Here is a 13,666-nt window from a genome sequence, read left to right as displayed (position 1 = left end):
ACATCTCATCTCGGCCTCGTTCTCTGGCTGTGCACGCGCCAGGATCCCAGGGCAACGTAGTTTATTGTTTTAATATCTGTTTGACACAAAGCAAACCGTTCTCCAGTGACTCCTTATCTGTCACATGTATTTCTGTGCAAGAAATATCAAGATGAATAAGATGTCTGGGGGCACACCACGGGATGGTAGTTTTTGCAATTGGCAGCCTTTTGCAGCAGCAAGACCCCCATCTGAAAAAGACAAAAGTCCCCCTTCTGCATGGAGATTAATAACCAAAGTGCTGGGAGAGCAGCTGCCTGAATTGTGGCTTCTTCTCTGCGGAGCCTTCCCTGTGAACAGCTGAGGGTGTTCAACTACTGTTTTTTAAGAATTTTCCTGAAGTTGGTAGAAAGAAAGAAAGAGAGAGAGAAAGAGAGATAGGAAGGAAGGAAGAAAGCAAGCAGGGAGGGAGGGAGGGAGGAAGGAAGGAAGGAGGGAAGAAGAACACAACAGTAACAACGAAGTGGTCTGTGACCGTGAGTCAGCCAGAGTAACCACAGATGTCGGTAAAGGAGCTAATCAGCTCGGGGGTGGGTGGGGGAGGTAGAGGCAAGGACTGAAAATACAACTGAACCTGTTCTGAAAACTGGTGTCCATATGGAATAACTAAGTTAACGTAAGAGCTAGTAAAAAACTCTTAAAACCACCTGTTAATAAGTCAGAGATGTGCTGGGCCATCAGAAAACAGGGCAGAGGAAGCAAAGCAAAGAGACGGTGCTTCAGGACTGCAGAAAGAATGGCTCCTGGAGTCCATCCATCAGTAGGGGTAGCTGGACGGCTGTGTCCAACTGTGGACAATCACTGGTCATTAAGTCAGGCATGTGCTATGATTGAGGGCGACAGGCAGAGCCTGGCACACAGTAGGTGCCTCACAATCTCTCCATCTGTGGGCTCAGTGAGGGAAATAGGATTTCAGTAGCCAAGTGTGTCTCTAGAGCCAAGTGATGGTGAAAGCAGTGATACTTAGTTCACCTTCCAAGAGGTATTCAGAAGGCAGTGTTGACAGTGGGTAAGTCTCCTGTTGGGTGCAGCCTCCCAACTACCCCTGAGTACTGTGTTTGCGATTCTGCAATCTCAGCGTTATGTATCTGTCTATTTTCTGTCTTGCCCACAAGAATGTGGGCACTGCAGATGCTGACTTGTGGACGTATGGTTCACGGGGTATTGCAGTGTGTAGAATGGTGCCTGGCACAGAAAGAACTTGATAAAGATTGGTTGAATGAAGTCATGCATTTTCACCTCCCTCCCCCCATCAAAGGACTGATAGAATGACTAAAGGCTCGAAGGAATTATTTCAGAGATGATGATAAGGGGTCTTAGGTATGTTGACACCATAATGCTGAGTCACAGACGTGGGAAAAGCCGGCCACTGATTCCTGATTAGAAGGATGCAGTCTGGAGGACCTTTCGGACCAGCCTTGTTGGAAGTGTGTGGGAGGAAACAGAAGGAGCCCAGGCAGAAGTTGAGGGATCCTGTGTACGTGGACAGAGTTGCACCATTTATCCCAGGGAAACTAGGGCAGGTCATAGAGAAGTCCAGCAGCTCCAAAATCATGGCTCCAAATCCAGCTGTGTTTCTTTGTTGTTTATTGTGAGAGCAAAGCTAAGTCAATCCATTGTATCTAGACTGAATCTATGCACGTATCTTACTTTACTATGGACCAGGAAAAGGGTATCCTCTTTATGTGCCCTACCTGACATTATTTGTTTTAAAATATGATAAAATGGCACAAAATGCAAAAGGGACACCACACTGCACATAAAAAGAAGTCTCCTTTTACCTCCACACCCAGGTAGCCAGCTGACCTGTGTCCTGCCCTTTAAAGGAGAATGATGGCCTGACAAAGGGGTTGGTAAACAAATCTGGCACAAAGACTATTTTTGTAAATAAACTGTTATGGGAAGTCCAGCCACACCTATTCATTTATGTATTGTCTGTGGCTACTTTCAAGCTATAAGGACACGGTTGAGTAGTTGCAGTGGAGACCAGGTGGGACATAGGACTGGAAATATTGACTATCTGGCTTTTCAAAGAACAGTTGTGCCAACCCCCTGGCCAGACAGATCAGATAGGGGGGAAAAGGACTCTCCAGAGATTTTGGGATGGAAAGGAGTAAGCACAACATTGGGGCTTGAATGCAGAGAACGGACAGCTGTCTAGAGTGCCCACCTGACCCCTCTCTGCTCAGACTTTTCCAGGGCAGAGCAAGGAGCCTCTGGTGTGTAAGTTTAGAGACGAGTAAAGATGGAAGGCTCGGGATGCAGTTAGGCTGGTTCAAAGTTGATCCAGCTGGGTGACCGTGGCCAGTTCTTCAATCCCTCAAAGACTAAATTTCTTCATGTGAAAAGGGGGCACGATAATAATAATGCCTATTTCATAGTTTTCCTGTGAGGATTAAGTGAGAACATTCATGTGAAGGGCTTAGCAGAATGCTTAACTATAGTAAGTGCTCAAAAACCATTGCTTATTATTACCATTACGATTATTTTATTTTTTTATTATTTCAGGGCTGGAACTAGGCCTCACCTTGGGCATAAAATGTAAGGGGGAGAGGGCACCAAAATCCCCATGATTAGGATAAATCATATTTTAATGCAATTTTTAAAGAAGTTAAAATGATTATTAAAAAATCCTTGATGAACAGACTCTCAAAATTTCAATAAAGAAGTGCTGGGCTTAGCCATATTGGATCCTACAGCAAAAGAAAAATGAATAATATTCATCTTGACGGAAAATTTTGATATTTTGTTGATCATGGATCTTTTTCCATTCATTTCCATTTTTAAAAAAATACAGTAAGTCCCCTACATACGAATGGGTTCTGTTCTGAGGGCGAGTTCGTTAAGTCCAATTTGTTCGTAAGTCCAACAAAATTAACCTAGGTACCCCACTCACACAATCAGCTATATACCATTGCTTTTACTCTTGCTTCCAGACATCCTGGGCTTGAAATAAAGATACTGTACTACTGTACTCTACACAGTACTGTACAGTAAAGTACACAAAAGCACAGCCACTTGTAGAAGATGCACGCATGTGACAATGTACGCCAGACACATGAACTAAGTTACGTAATTGGACAGGCGAACGCACGTTTACATCTTTGAAAGTTCGAAACTTGAAGGTTCGTATGTAGGGGAATTACTGTATTGCGTTAAAATGTTATTTATCTTGATGACTGAGTTTTTTGGTGCCTCTTTAAATTTTGTCTGAAGTCAGTGCCTCACTTGCCTTGCCCCAGCACTGATTATTATTCTTGTAAGCGATTCCTCCAGAAAATATTAGAAAAAGCCTCTCGGAGGCCACCACGAAGTCTCAGTTACCAGAATAGAGACAAAAAAGGGCACAGTTCTTTAAACCAATGTATCAGTAACACAATGACCTGTTCGTGCACCTTCTATTAACTGAACTCCACCTACTGACATTTTCTGTGTTGGGCAGAAGAAAGAGGAAGCCATCAATTAATTTAGGCTGTTACTTTAATTACAGAAAGCAATGGAAATTCTATCAATTATCTAAAAGTAGACCAGGGCAGGCCTGATTTATGTATGTTTCTGCCACTTAAATCATTGTTTTATGAATTCCACACAATTACTTCCATAAAATCTGCAATCAATACATCAATTAAAACTTTGCCACTACACTTGCCCTTGAGTTTCATAAAAGTTAATCAAGGAGAAGATGCTTTTGCATTTTGATAACATTTAGGTTCTTGAGCATTTGCCTGGGATATCAGATTTTTTTTTTTTTTCTGTAGTCAGGGGTGAAAATATCCAGGGGGAATTAACAGTCATCTTTCTTTTAATTTACAATTTGTCCTTACATGGATCTAAAAATTCAGCCATGGCTTCCGCGGAAGTGTGTGAAAATACACCTGTTTGCATGGATAAGCATATGGGACCATATAGAAATTTCTGTTGGAAAATGTTTTTCTGGCCCTTGACAAATAAAAGTGGCACCTGTGTGTCAAGGGACTTGCTATGGACTGAATTGTGTCTCCCCCAAATTCACAAGATGATGCCCTAACTCCCATTGTGATGGTATTTGAAGATGGGGGCCTTTGGGAAGTGATTAAGTTTAGATGAGGTCTTGAGGGTGGGGCCCTCATGAAGGGATTAGTGTTCTTATAAGAAGAGATATCTGAAAGCTTGCTGTCTCTGCCATGTGAGGCAACCATCTATGAGCCAGGAAGAAAGTTCTTATCAGAACTGACCATGCTGGCACCCTGATCTCAGACTTCCAGTCTCCAGAACCACAAGATATAAATTTCTGTTGTTTCAGGTGCCCAACCTATGGTATTTTGTTACAGCAGCCGAGAAAACTATACGGTGCTAAATAAAACTTGCTCCTGGCAGGGATTTTGTCATTTAAAATTATGTCTAAAGCTGGTAACAAAAAGAAGGACAGATACATTTACCTATACTATTAAAAATGTAGAATGGAATGGAAGCAGAATCGAATGGCCAACACAGGAATTATGTTTGTAACATCTATGGGATTCATAGATAATGTCCCTCATGAATAATTTCCTCTCAATGTGAATTAAAAAATAAAATGAGAAAAACTTGGAAGAGAAACGGGCAGATGTGTATTGGAAATCCACAAGAGGTAACGTCCAAATGACAATTAACTATGTGAAAGATGATATTCCTCACTAAATGAAAGGCAAAGGCAACTAGAGCAAACTAGATGCTATTTTTCACCCACCTGGTTTGCAAAATTTAAAAAGAGCAAACTATGCAGGTGCTGGCAGGAATGTGGGAGGGGCTGACAATCCTGTGTTTGGGAACCTCGATGTGGCATTTGGAACACAGGTATGTCAGAGCGTATGTATGTAACGATGTTTGTTGCAGCCTTTAGGGAGAGGCTGAAAAAGAAGGAGTTTGAATGTCTGTGGACAGAGATGGTTGCATGAACGCTGGACCATCCACACCATGGAACAGCATGAAATTATCAAAAAGGCTTAATAAGAGAGAGTGAAAATGTGTTATTCAGTGAAACAAAATGTGATCAACATGTGTAATGTGCATATAATATAGATGCTACTGCTCCCCTCTGTATAAAAACAAACTGCTCACACCCCACATTTCATGTGTGTATGTCCTTCCCTGCATTGTTATGGACAAAATGTGAAAAGATACTTACCAGGGAGTCAATATGGATTACTTGAAAGGCGTGTGTCTGGGGATAAGTTGGGGGATATTACTACATTATTCCATACAGATGTGTGTGTGTGTGTGTGTGTGTGTGTATGTGTGTGTATTTGTCTGCTTCCCTCATTACAGTGAGTACGTGCTATTTTTGTAATTTAAAATCTATTCATTAAACTGTAAAGACAACAAAATAAAGCTGGTAGCATTTACCTATTTCTGGACACTACTCCATATGGAAATAAGGATCGGTGAGAGCTGGCTTTGCTAATCCAAATTGGAAGTGGGCGTTCCCATTCATGGAACCAATGATTTACCTCTTGATATTTCAACTAAGTAAAATGGAGGTAATGTCTTGGGCTTCCCTGGTGGCGCAGAGGTTGAGAGTCTGCCTGCTGATGCAGGGGACGCAGGTTCAAGCCCTGGTCTGGGAGGATCCCACATGCTGCGGAGCAACTGGGCCCATGAGCCACAACTACTAAGCCTGCATGTCTGGAGCTTGTGCTCCGCAACAAGAGAGGCCGCGACAGTGAGAGGCCCGCACACCGCAATGAAGAGTGGCCCCCGCTCGCCGCAATTGGAGAAAGCCCTCTCACAGAAACTAAGACTCAACACAGCCAAAAATAAATAAATAAATTTAAAAAGAGACGTTTAAAAAAAAAAAATGGAGGTAATGTCTTCATTTGAAAGAAAGGTGAAGAAAGGTGATATGCTCTTTACCTTCCTATTTCTGCCTTAAGCTGTTTTTTTCTTAGGTCAGGTCTAAGGATGCCTGAAGATGCACTAAACCAAAAGAAAATAAATTTAAGAGCTCCCAAGATCTGTCGAATAATAACCCGAAGAACTTTAGAAGATGGAGGAATTCACTACTCACAAATGTTAGTGCTTGATTTGCAGGGAGGTTTTTCAGTTAGTTGAACACCACCATGATTTCAGATTCAGGCATTTTCTTGGATCAGATTTGTTATATGTGAACTAGGTCAAATTTTTCTCAAGTGTATAATTGTTTAACAGAGAAATAATCTGCTGTCAGTATATTTGATTTTGTTAATATTTAATACATCTACTCAAATTTACATTTATCTAAACTTACCATTGCTTTGGATTATTTGGAAAAGACTAATGAACTCTCAGCCTGAAGCCTTTTTTTTTTTTTTTATAGAATTGCCATTACATAATGCTATCTTTTTTTTTTTTTAATTTTTAAATTTTATTTTATTTATTTATTTTTGTCTGTGTTGGGTCTTCGTTTCTGTGCGAGGGCTTTCTCTAGTTGCAGCAAGCGGGGGCCACTCTTCATCGCGGTGCGCGGGCCTTACACTATCGCGGCCTCTCTTGTTGCGGAGAACAGGCTCCAGACGCGCAGGCTCAGTAATTGTGGCTCATGGGCCCAGTTGCTCTGTGGCATGTGGGATCCTCCCAGACCAGGGCTCGAACCCGTGTCCCCTGAATTAGCAGGCAGATTCTCAACCACTGCGCCACCAGGGAAGCCCCTGAAGCCTTTTTTGACATAAGCAACCACTTGATATATGCAAACACTGCAGACAATAATATAGCTGGTGCCCTTCCCCTGACAGAAGGAGCCTCCAGACCCCTGGCCCTAGGAAGGAGTGGGCACTGAGCAGGTCCCCAGCCCTGACCCCACTTTCACCAAACATCTCTGTTGAGGGGCTACATTGTTTGCTACTCAAAGCAAAGCACAATGTTAATTAATTAATTACAGTTATTTGAAAATCGATAAAATAATTTTATTTAATTAGTTTAACTTAGTAGATTAAAGGTTAATATTTTTTAGACAAAATATTAATATTAAATTTTTTGGTCCAAGGTGATCTTGCCTAATTCTCCACAGTTTTGATCAGACTTCATTTAAATCTGATACACTATGGATGGAAGTGGTTTATTAGGACAAATAAGAGGATATTCTGGGACCACAACTTGAACTGGGGTTTCACATGAGGGTAAAGTTTGGGGAAAAGGAGGAAATACTGGACTCAGTGGGAATGTGATGGGAAAAATCTATGGGATTCGGTTGTATTGATATTGAGCTCTGAGTGAAAATCTTTCTCTTAATGCTTTCATGTTCTGGATCATGTTATGAGGATGATTCACTTAAAGGGGGAAAAACCCATTATGCAAAAATGCATCTTAAAAAACAGTTAACTTCAGTAGGAATTATTTTCATTACAGACTAATTCAGCAGGGTTCCTTTAAAAACCAACTCTCCTACTGCATTAAGGGTGTTATTTACAGATGATTAGCTATTCTGCCAGGCAGAGGGGCAATTTAAGTCAAAACATCCAAGGCCAGCTAAAGATCCATGGAAAAAAGCACAAACTCAGGATTAATCCTGAAAGTCCGTAAACACATAGGATCCCATTGACAAAAGTGTAATTTACACACACCTGGCTTCTGGAGCACGACTGTTAGATAAAAATGAGAAACATGCATTTTTCAAGTTGAAACACTGGTGTAGCCTAAAAAAATTGCTGAGACGTAAGGGAGCCTCAGCTTTGGGGAAGAAGGCTGGATTCTTAGAGAAAAAGAGGCCATGCCATTCAGACTTCCAAGACAAGGCACGTGGCTCTCAGCCCTGTGTCTATCAGACCTGGAGAAAGGAAAAGAATCTTAGGTGACCCTACGTGTGGGTCCCCAGATTGTGTGTGTGTGTGCGTGTAAAAATGAACCTTTACTTTCTGGCTGAATTATTTATAGACAATACGGTGTGACTTTGTACTAGGATATACACCTTAATCTGGAAGAGAAAATATAAGTGAGTATTCCAAAGAAGCCAGCTAACTGCCAACAGTCTAGTTCCAAAAGGCATTGCTGATCCTGAGAACTAGAGCAGAAAGGAAACCTTAGCGATGTGTCTTAGGGAGGGATGGGTCATCTTTACACTCAGCACCATTGCCTCAAGATGGAAACGATCTCACACCCCTGGGAACCCAAGTGGAGCAGGAAGGGTCTCAGGGTCGGCTGTCCTTACAAAATACCAATTGAGCTTGTCAAACCGAATACTGTTGCTTAAGGAATTGACAAGCGAAGATCCTTATTGCAAGAAACTAGTTTTTGTTTTGCTTTGTTATTAGCTATTTAATCGTTTTCCTTAAAACTATTATATACAAAGTGTATACAAGGACATTTATTTTCCTTAATATTTTTGAAAAATTGCTATCAACCTAAGTACCCAACAACGCAGTGGGTGGATAGATTAAAATATAATATCATTAAACAATAGGTTATTATGAGGCCATTAACATATTTTCATAAAGTACATATGACATGATAATAAGTGAAAATAATAGGATGAAAACTGCGTAGGTAATATGATGGATTGTGCAATTTAAAAATGAAGGGTGTTGGACACACGACACAGTTTCTATAATTATTATAAATTTTAACTTTGAAACTCAGGAAGAGAAGTCTAATTATAAAGAGTGATATGATATTGCCCTTTTGGGTTTGTAATAATAAAATGGACCTTTTAAATCAGAGATCAGCACACCTTTTTTCTGTAAAGAGCCAGAATGTCAGTATTTTAGGCTTTTGTGGGCCACCTACGTCTGTCACATATTATTTTTTGTTTTTGTTTTGTTTTTTAATCCTTTGAAAAATCTAAGAAGCCCATTCTTAGCTCACCAGTGTTACAAAAACAGGCTGGGGGCTGGATTTGGCCCTTGGGCTGTGGTTTGCTGATCCCTGCTTTAGGTGATTTTATTCTCTCTGTATGCTCTACCTATTTTAATTTGGAGAATTTGTGACGTATTTCCATTCTTGGCATTTATGACACACATTTTCCCCAAGTCACTTTAGAATAGCTATACCAATCCAAACTAGCCCTTTTTTGGAGTTAATTTGTTTTGTTCACTTCTATAAAGAAAAGTGAAATATACATACAGCATATAATCGTAGAGAGCCATGCTGTCCAAGATGGTAGCCATCAGCCCCAGGTGGCTAATTAGAGTAACATTAAGTAAAATTAAATGAAATTAAAAATTCTGTGCCTCGGTCCCACGAGCATGTGTACTGAACTGTGCAGATATAAAACACTTCATTCTATACAGTTCTGTAGGACAACAATGTTAGAGAAAACCCCAAATAATACTCTGGGTCTAACACTATGGTGAGTTTGGGTCACCCTCTCTCCTACGGAAAATAACATTAATGGAGAAGGAGGGACAGGTATTTACAATGGAAAGATGATGAGATTTAGAGTCAAACAGAGCCCGAAAAGCAGACAAAAGTTGATTAATCTCACCAAGTTCAAAAAACAAATCTACCATATCCTGGCTGTGTGATCCTGGGTGAATCATTCCACTTCTCATTGCCCTCCATTTCCTCAGCTGTAAAGCAAACATTATAATACCTACCTGGTGCAGATTTTGAGGATTAAACAAGGTTGAGCCTGTGAAAATGTGCAGTAGCTTTCTAGTTTTAGGAGACATATGCAAATAATTTACACTGGCCCAAATGGGACAACATTCATAAATTCAGAAAGGACCATTTCTTGCCAGTATGGTTAGATTTTGGCGTCTTGGGGACACGGAAAAATACCTTGCATTTAAAGAATGTCAAAGCTTCTGCTGAAGATTACACTCTGCTTGGGAGAAACAACTGGCTACTCCCATGACCCGATGACTTCAGGGACCCTCGGGTTTCTCATAACCATGATGCTTTTGGCTTCCCTGTGACTGCTTCTAACCTTTGCCCCCGCAGCGAAGAGTTTGAATTGTCTCAGTCTTTGGAAATTGAGATGCTAGATCTTGGTACATGGTGAAGATTCCCCTCTTGTCTCTCATCCTCTTAATTACCCTGAGGCCGTTGCCTCTGCTCTCCACCTGCCCCCTCCTCTAGCTGATCTCAGAAGCAGCCCACCTTCCCTCTGGCCCCCGGACTCACTTTTGATCACCAATCCCAATGAGGACCCATTTGGCAGTTATGGGGATTCTCCAGGGTGTAGACGCACTGTATGAAATAGAGGGTAAGGTCTCGGCTGTGCCAGGGGACTTGAGGAGGGGCAAACCAGCTGGAGAACCACGGTGGACTCAGCTAGAACTTGTAATTCTGCAACCTGCTCTGGGAATTGGGGTGGGGGCGGGGCATTCTCCACTCCAGAGGATCGATCCCAGGCAGAGAAATCCTTGATTTTTTCCGTGCCAACACTGTGATCTCTGTTCCATATTTATTTTTGGTCTCCTCCCCCTAGCAATTCATGGCTATATCTATTAAAGTGCTTTTCTAATTATCATTTCCGCCCCCCCCCCAGTTAAATGGGGGAGAACCACATTTTTCTTTTATTTCTTCCTCCTTAGTGGAATCACAAAGGATGATAACAGCCTTGCAAACAAGTCACTGGCCACGGGCTAGTAATATTTCCCACAATGAGAAAACTGTGCCCAAGATCACCAACCAAGCACCTTTTGCTAGGGTAGGGTGCCACTTGGATGGCCTGCATATTTTATTTCAATTATTTTCGTATCGATTTGCAAAGCTGCGATAGAAGGCAGGCAACGAACTATGTCCCCCCCCCACCTCCCATCCCCCTGCCCCCAACCCAAAGCCCCACGTCCCATCCTTTGGCCCCAGTCCTGACAAAGGTCTAACGACGAATGGCTGGGACAGCTGGGAAGTGAGGATTCAGACATGAGCAGAGGGGTTAGATGCTACGGCAACAGGGAAAACCAGAGACATGCTTATGAGAGTCAGCTTCACCTCACAGAGAGCAGCAAGGGAGGGTGGTGCAGCGGGAGTGGGAGAGGACTTACATGGCAGGGAAGGTGATTGGACTCAGACTTATGTCACAAAACAAAAAGAGCCACGAGAGCGGGCTTACTTGCGGAGGTATATACAAGTGAGCTGGGGGCACTGTACATGGAAGATCCCTCCTGGTTTGCCTGGCACAACAGCACGGTGCCTACGGAAGAGAGAGAGAGAGATGGTATCTGGTTGGGGGACAGGCACGCTACACCTGGGAGATCACGGCAACGCAAACGAGAAAGGCAGAGAAATGAAAACACAGCCGCACGCCCGAGCGCAGGATGGGGACACCCAGGGAAGCCCCCTGCCTTAGCCAAAGGGGATTGGTAGGAGCCCACCCGCCCAGCCCACCACACACATGTCATTCTTTTTGCACATGGGGTTTGGGTAGTGGGGTCTGGTTTCAGATCAGGAATGCAGGCAGCATGGCATAATCAAAAGGGAGCTTTAGAAATATCACAGAGAACTGGGCAACAAGCTTGACTCAGATATTACTTAGCTGTGTGATCTTGATAAGTCACTGTACCTCTCTGTGCCTCGGGATTCCCATCTGGAAAATGGGGGTGAATATACCTATCACCAGGAAGGGTTATGAATCGTATTACTGGAGAGGTGCCCAACACAGGGGCTGGCATGTAATAATCACTGAATAAATGGTAAGCGTATGCATCGATATGTTTAAAGAAAACTTTTCCTCGCCCCCATTTTAGTTTTTCTGAATCAGTTCTTCAGAGGAAGAACAGAAGTAAGGCAGGGAAAAAATAAAAGCAACTTGGCCATCCCTGGGACCCACCCTGGACCCATACTGGACTCGGGTGAGACCACTTTTGGCTTCTGCGTTTCCAGTTTCTTCCCTGAAGCTCTCTGCCTTCCAGCAGGAGAGGCTGCTTCCTAAGCCTGCGGACCACGGCTGCACTGCAGTGATGACCTCCTCTCCCTGATTTACAGCAAAGGGCCTCGGGCTTATCCTTGCAACATGGAACTTTATAGCAGGGAAGAGTGGTGGAATCCTGAGATAGCGCCTCAATCTATGACATCTTGTGAATAACACCCACTCCAAAGATGACCAGGTTAGGGAATCTTCAGGGTATCAGTTCTGTTCTCCTGCTGCCGCGAAGCTCAAACGCAAAGAGTTTGAGAAGAATGAGAGAGACCTTTGAGGACTTGTAAGCGTGTTACTGATGATAGAAAGGGGCTCCTGTGGTTTCTGTTCCCTTCCCTGGCTGGGCAAGGTCAGCCGCCTCCATTTGTTTCTGCTTTCTTTTGTCATCACAGCTGCTGTGAAGCAATCTCCTGGGAGAAATCGCCCTGACTTCCAGTCAACTCACCTATATCCTTGGAGACTTGCCCCTTGGGAGGGGTTCTGCAATCCTTTGGTATCTTTCCCAATGTCAACAAAGGGGAGTTAGAACCTCTAGAGTGAGAGGGAGGTTTGCCAAATAGAGAGGGGCTGCCATACAATAGCATTAAGAGACAGGAATCTTTTCTGAACTTCAAAACCAGATGCAGTTCCAAAGGGGGTCTCCAGGACCACCATCCTTCAGGTATTGAGCCAAAATAGAGGAGTCACGTGAGGAGGACTGAAAAGGTTTCCTCAAATTCTACCCTGTGTTCCCTGTGTTTCTCTAGATTCTGTACATTATGTCCAGGCAAAACAAAGGCTTTGTTAAAATCCCTAAGCCACCTCACCCTTCCCACAACACGAGGTCGGCCAGTTCCATCCAATCTTTGACAAGGAGAAGTAGCCCGTGGACAGAAGTTCTATCTGAAGGGATCCCCCCTAATTGTTCTCACATTTAACCTGCTATGCCATGCTTATAGCTGGAGAAGAGCCCCCCTCTTTCTCCTCCTCCTACAAAAACCTGGATAGAAGAGTGAAATTAACTAACCCTCTCTGATAGTCAATATATTGAGAGTCTGGATGGGCCTGAGTCACAATCAACCTTTGCTAAACTGATAGTTCTTTCTTCTTTCTACTTTATTTAAATATAATTTATTGCAACGTGTAAGAGGAGACTTTACATGTTCTAATTTCTATTCAGTAGGTTTTTCCACTTCTGGCAGGAAACTGCCATAGTATAGGGTTTAAGAGCAAACAAACTAAACACACCCAGATCATGGGGCACAGGGTCCGAAATCAACCCACAGGAGGCAGGATACCTACGAGAAAAGACATGTCCTAGCCTCTATTCTGCCTTATCAGGGAAGCTCCTGATTTTGCAGGGGTTGCCTGTAAGCTTGTGCTCAGTGCTAGAAATCTTAGAAGAAACTAATATTTCTATAGGACATACAGAAAGCTACCAGATCAGAATCTTCTGGGGAGAAGGGGACCCAGGCAGGCGGATTGTGAGAAAGCTCCCTGGTTAAAAACCACTTTAAAAATGAGATCTGAAGTTTCCTGGGGTGACTAGGTTTCCAAAGAAAAATATAATTGTAGCAAAAACATATCCAGAGAGGCATTTCAGTATTGTGCAGTTAAAAACCTTAGGGTCAATTTTCAATACTATGCTCTGTAATTTAGTGAATCCCACTGGGACACAACAGAGGTTCTCTCTAGAAAACGAAATCCTGGAAGTGCATAATGATGCTTTCCTAATTTTCTTATGCTGCGGATTCTGAGAAAATAGACTGAAATAACTTTGGATGCCCTCTTTGTAGTTAAAAAAAAAAAAAAAAGTCTTTATGCAATGATTTTGACCTTTGTAAAATAAAATCC

The 13,666-nt window shown here is 42.6% G+C and overlaps 1 protein-coding gene across 23 annotated transcripts in view; it reads right to left on the bottom strand.

Moving 5' to 3' along the window:
* RBFOX1 (RNA binding fox-1 homolog 1) overlaps positions 1–13,666 on the bottom strand; it is a 2,204,869-nt gene that overhangs the window by 71,968 nt on the left and 2,119,235 nt on the right. For 14 of the 23 annotated variants that reach the window (XM_082429011.1, XM_082429027.1, XM_082429017.1 and 11 more), the window contains one exon: positions 11,027–11,107. The exons of 7 other annotated variants lie outside the window; for them this stretch is intronic. In XM_082429011.1, coding sequence (XP_082285137.1) covers positions 11,027–11,107 — 81 coding nt within the window. Of the gene's footprint in view, positions 1–11,026; positions 11,108–11,476; positions 11,501–13,666 lie in introns of all 23 variants that reach the window. 2 more of the 23 variants (XM_082429022.1, XM_082429028.1) reach the window with 1 other exon arrangement.

The sequence above is a fragment of the Balaenoptera physalus genome (genome assembly GCF_965194825.1).
Source record: "Balaenoptera physalus genome assembly, chromosome: 16".
NCBI classification, from domain to species: domain Eukaryota; kingdom Metazoa; phylum Chordata; class Mammalia; order Artiodactyla; family Balaenopteridae; genus Balaenoptera; species Balaenoptera physalus.
Note: the sequence above shows the minus strand (reverse complement) of the source record. Positions and strands in the feature narration are given on the sequence as shown.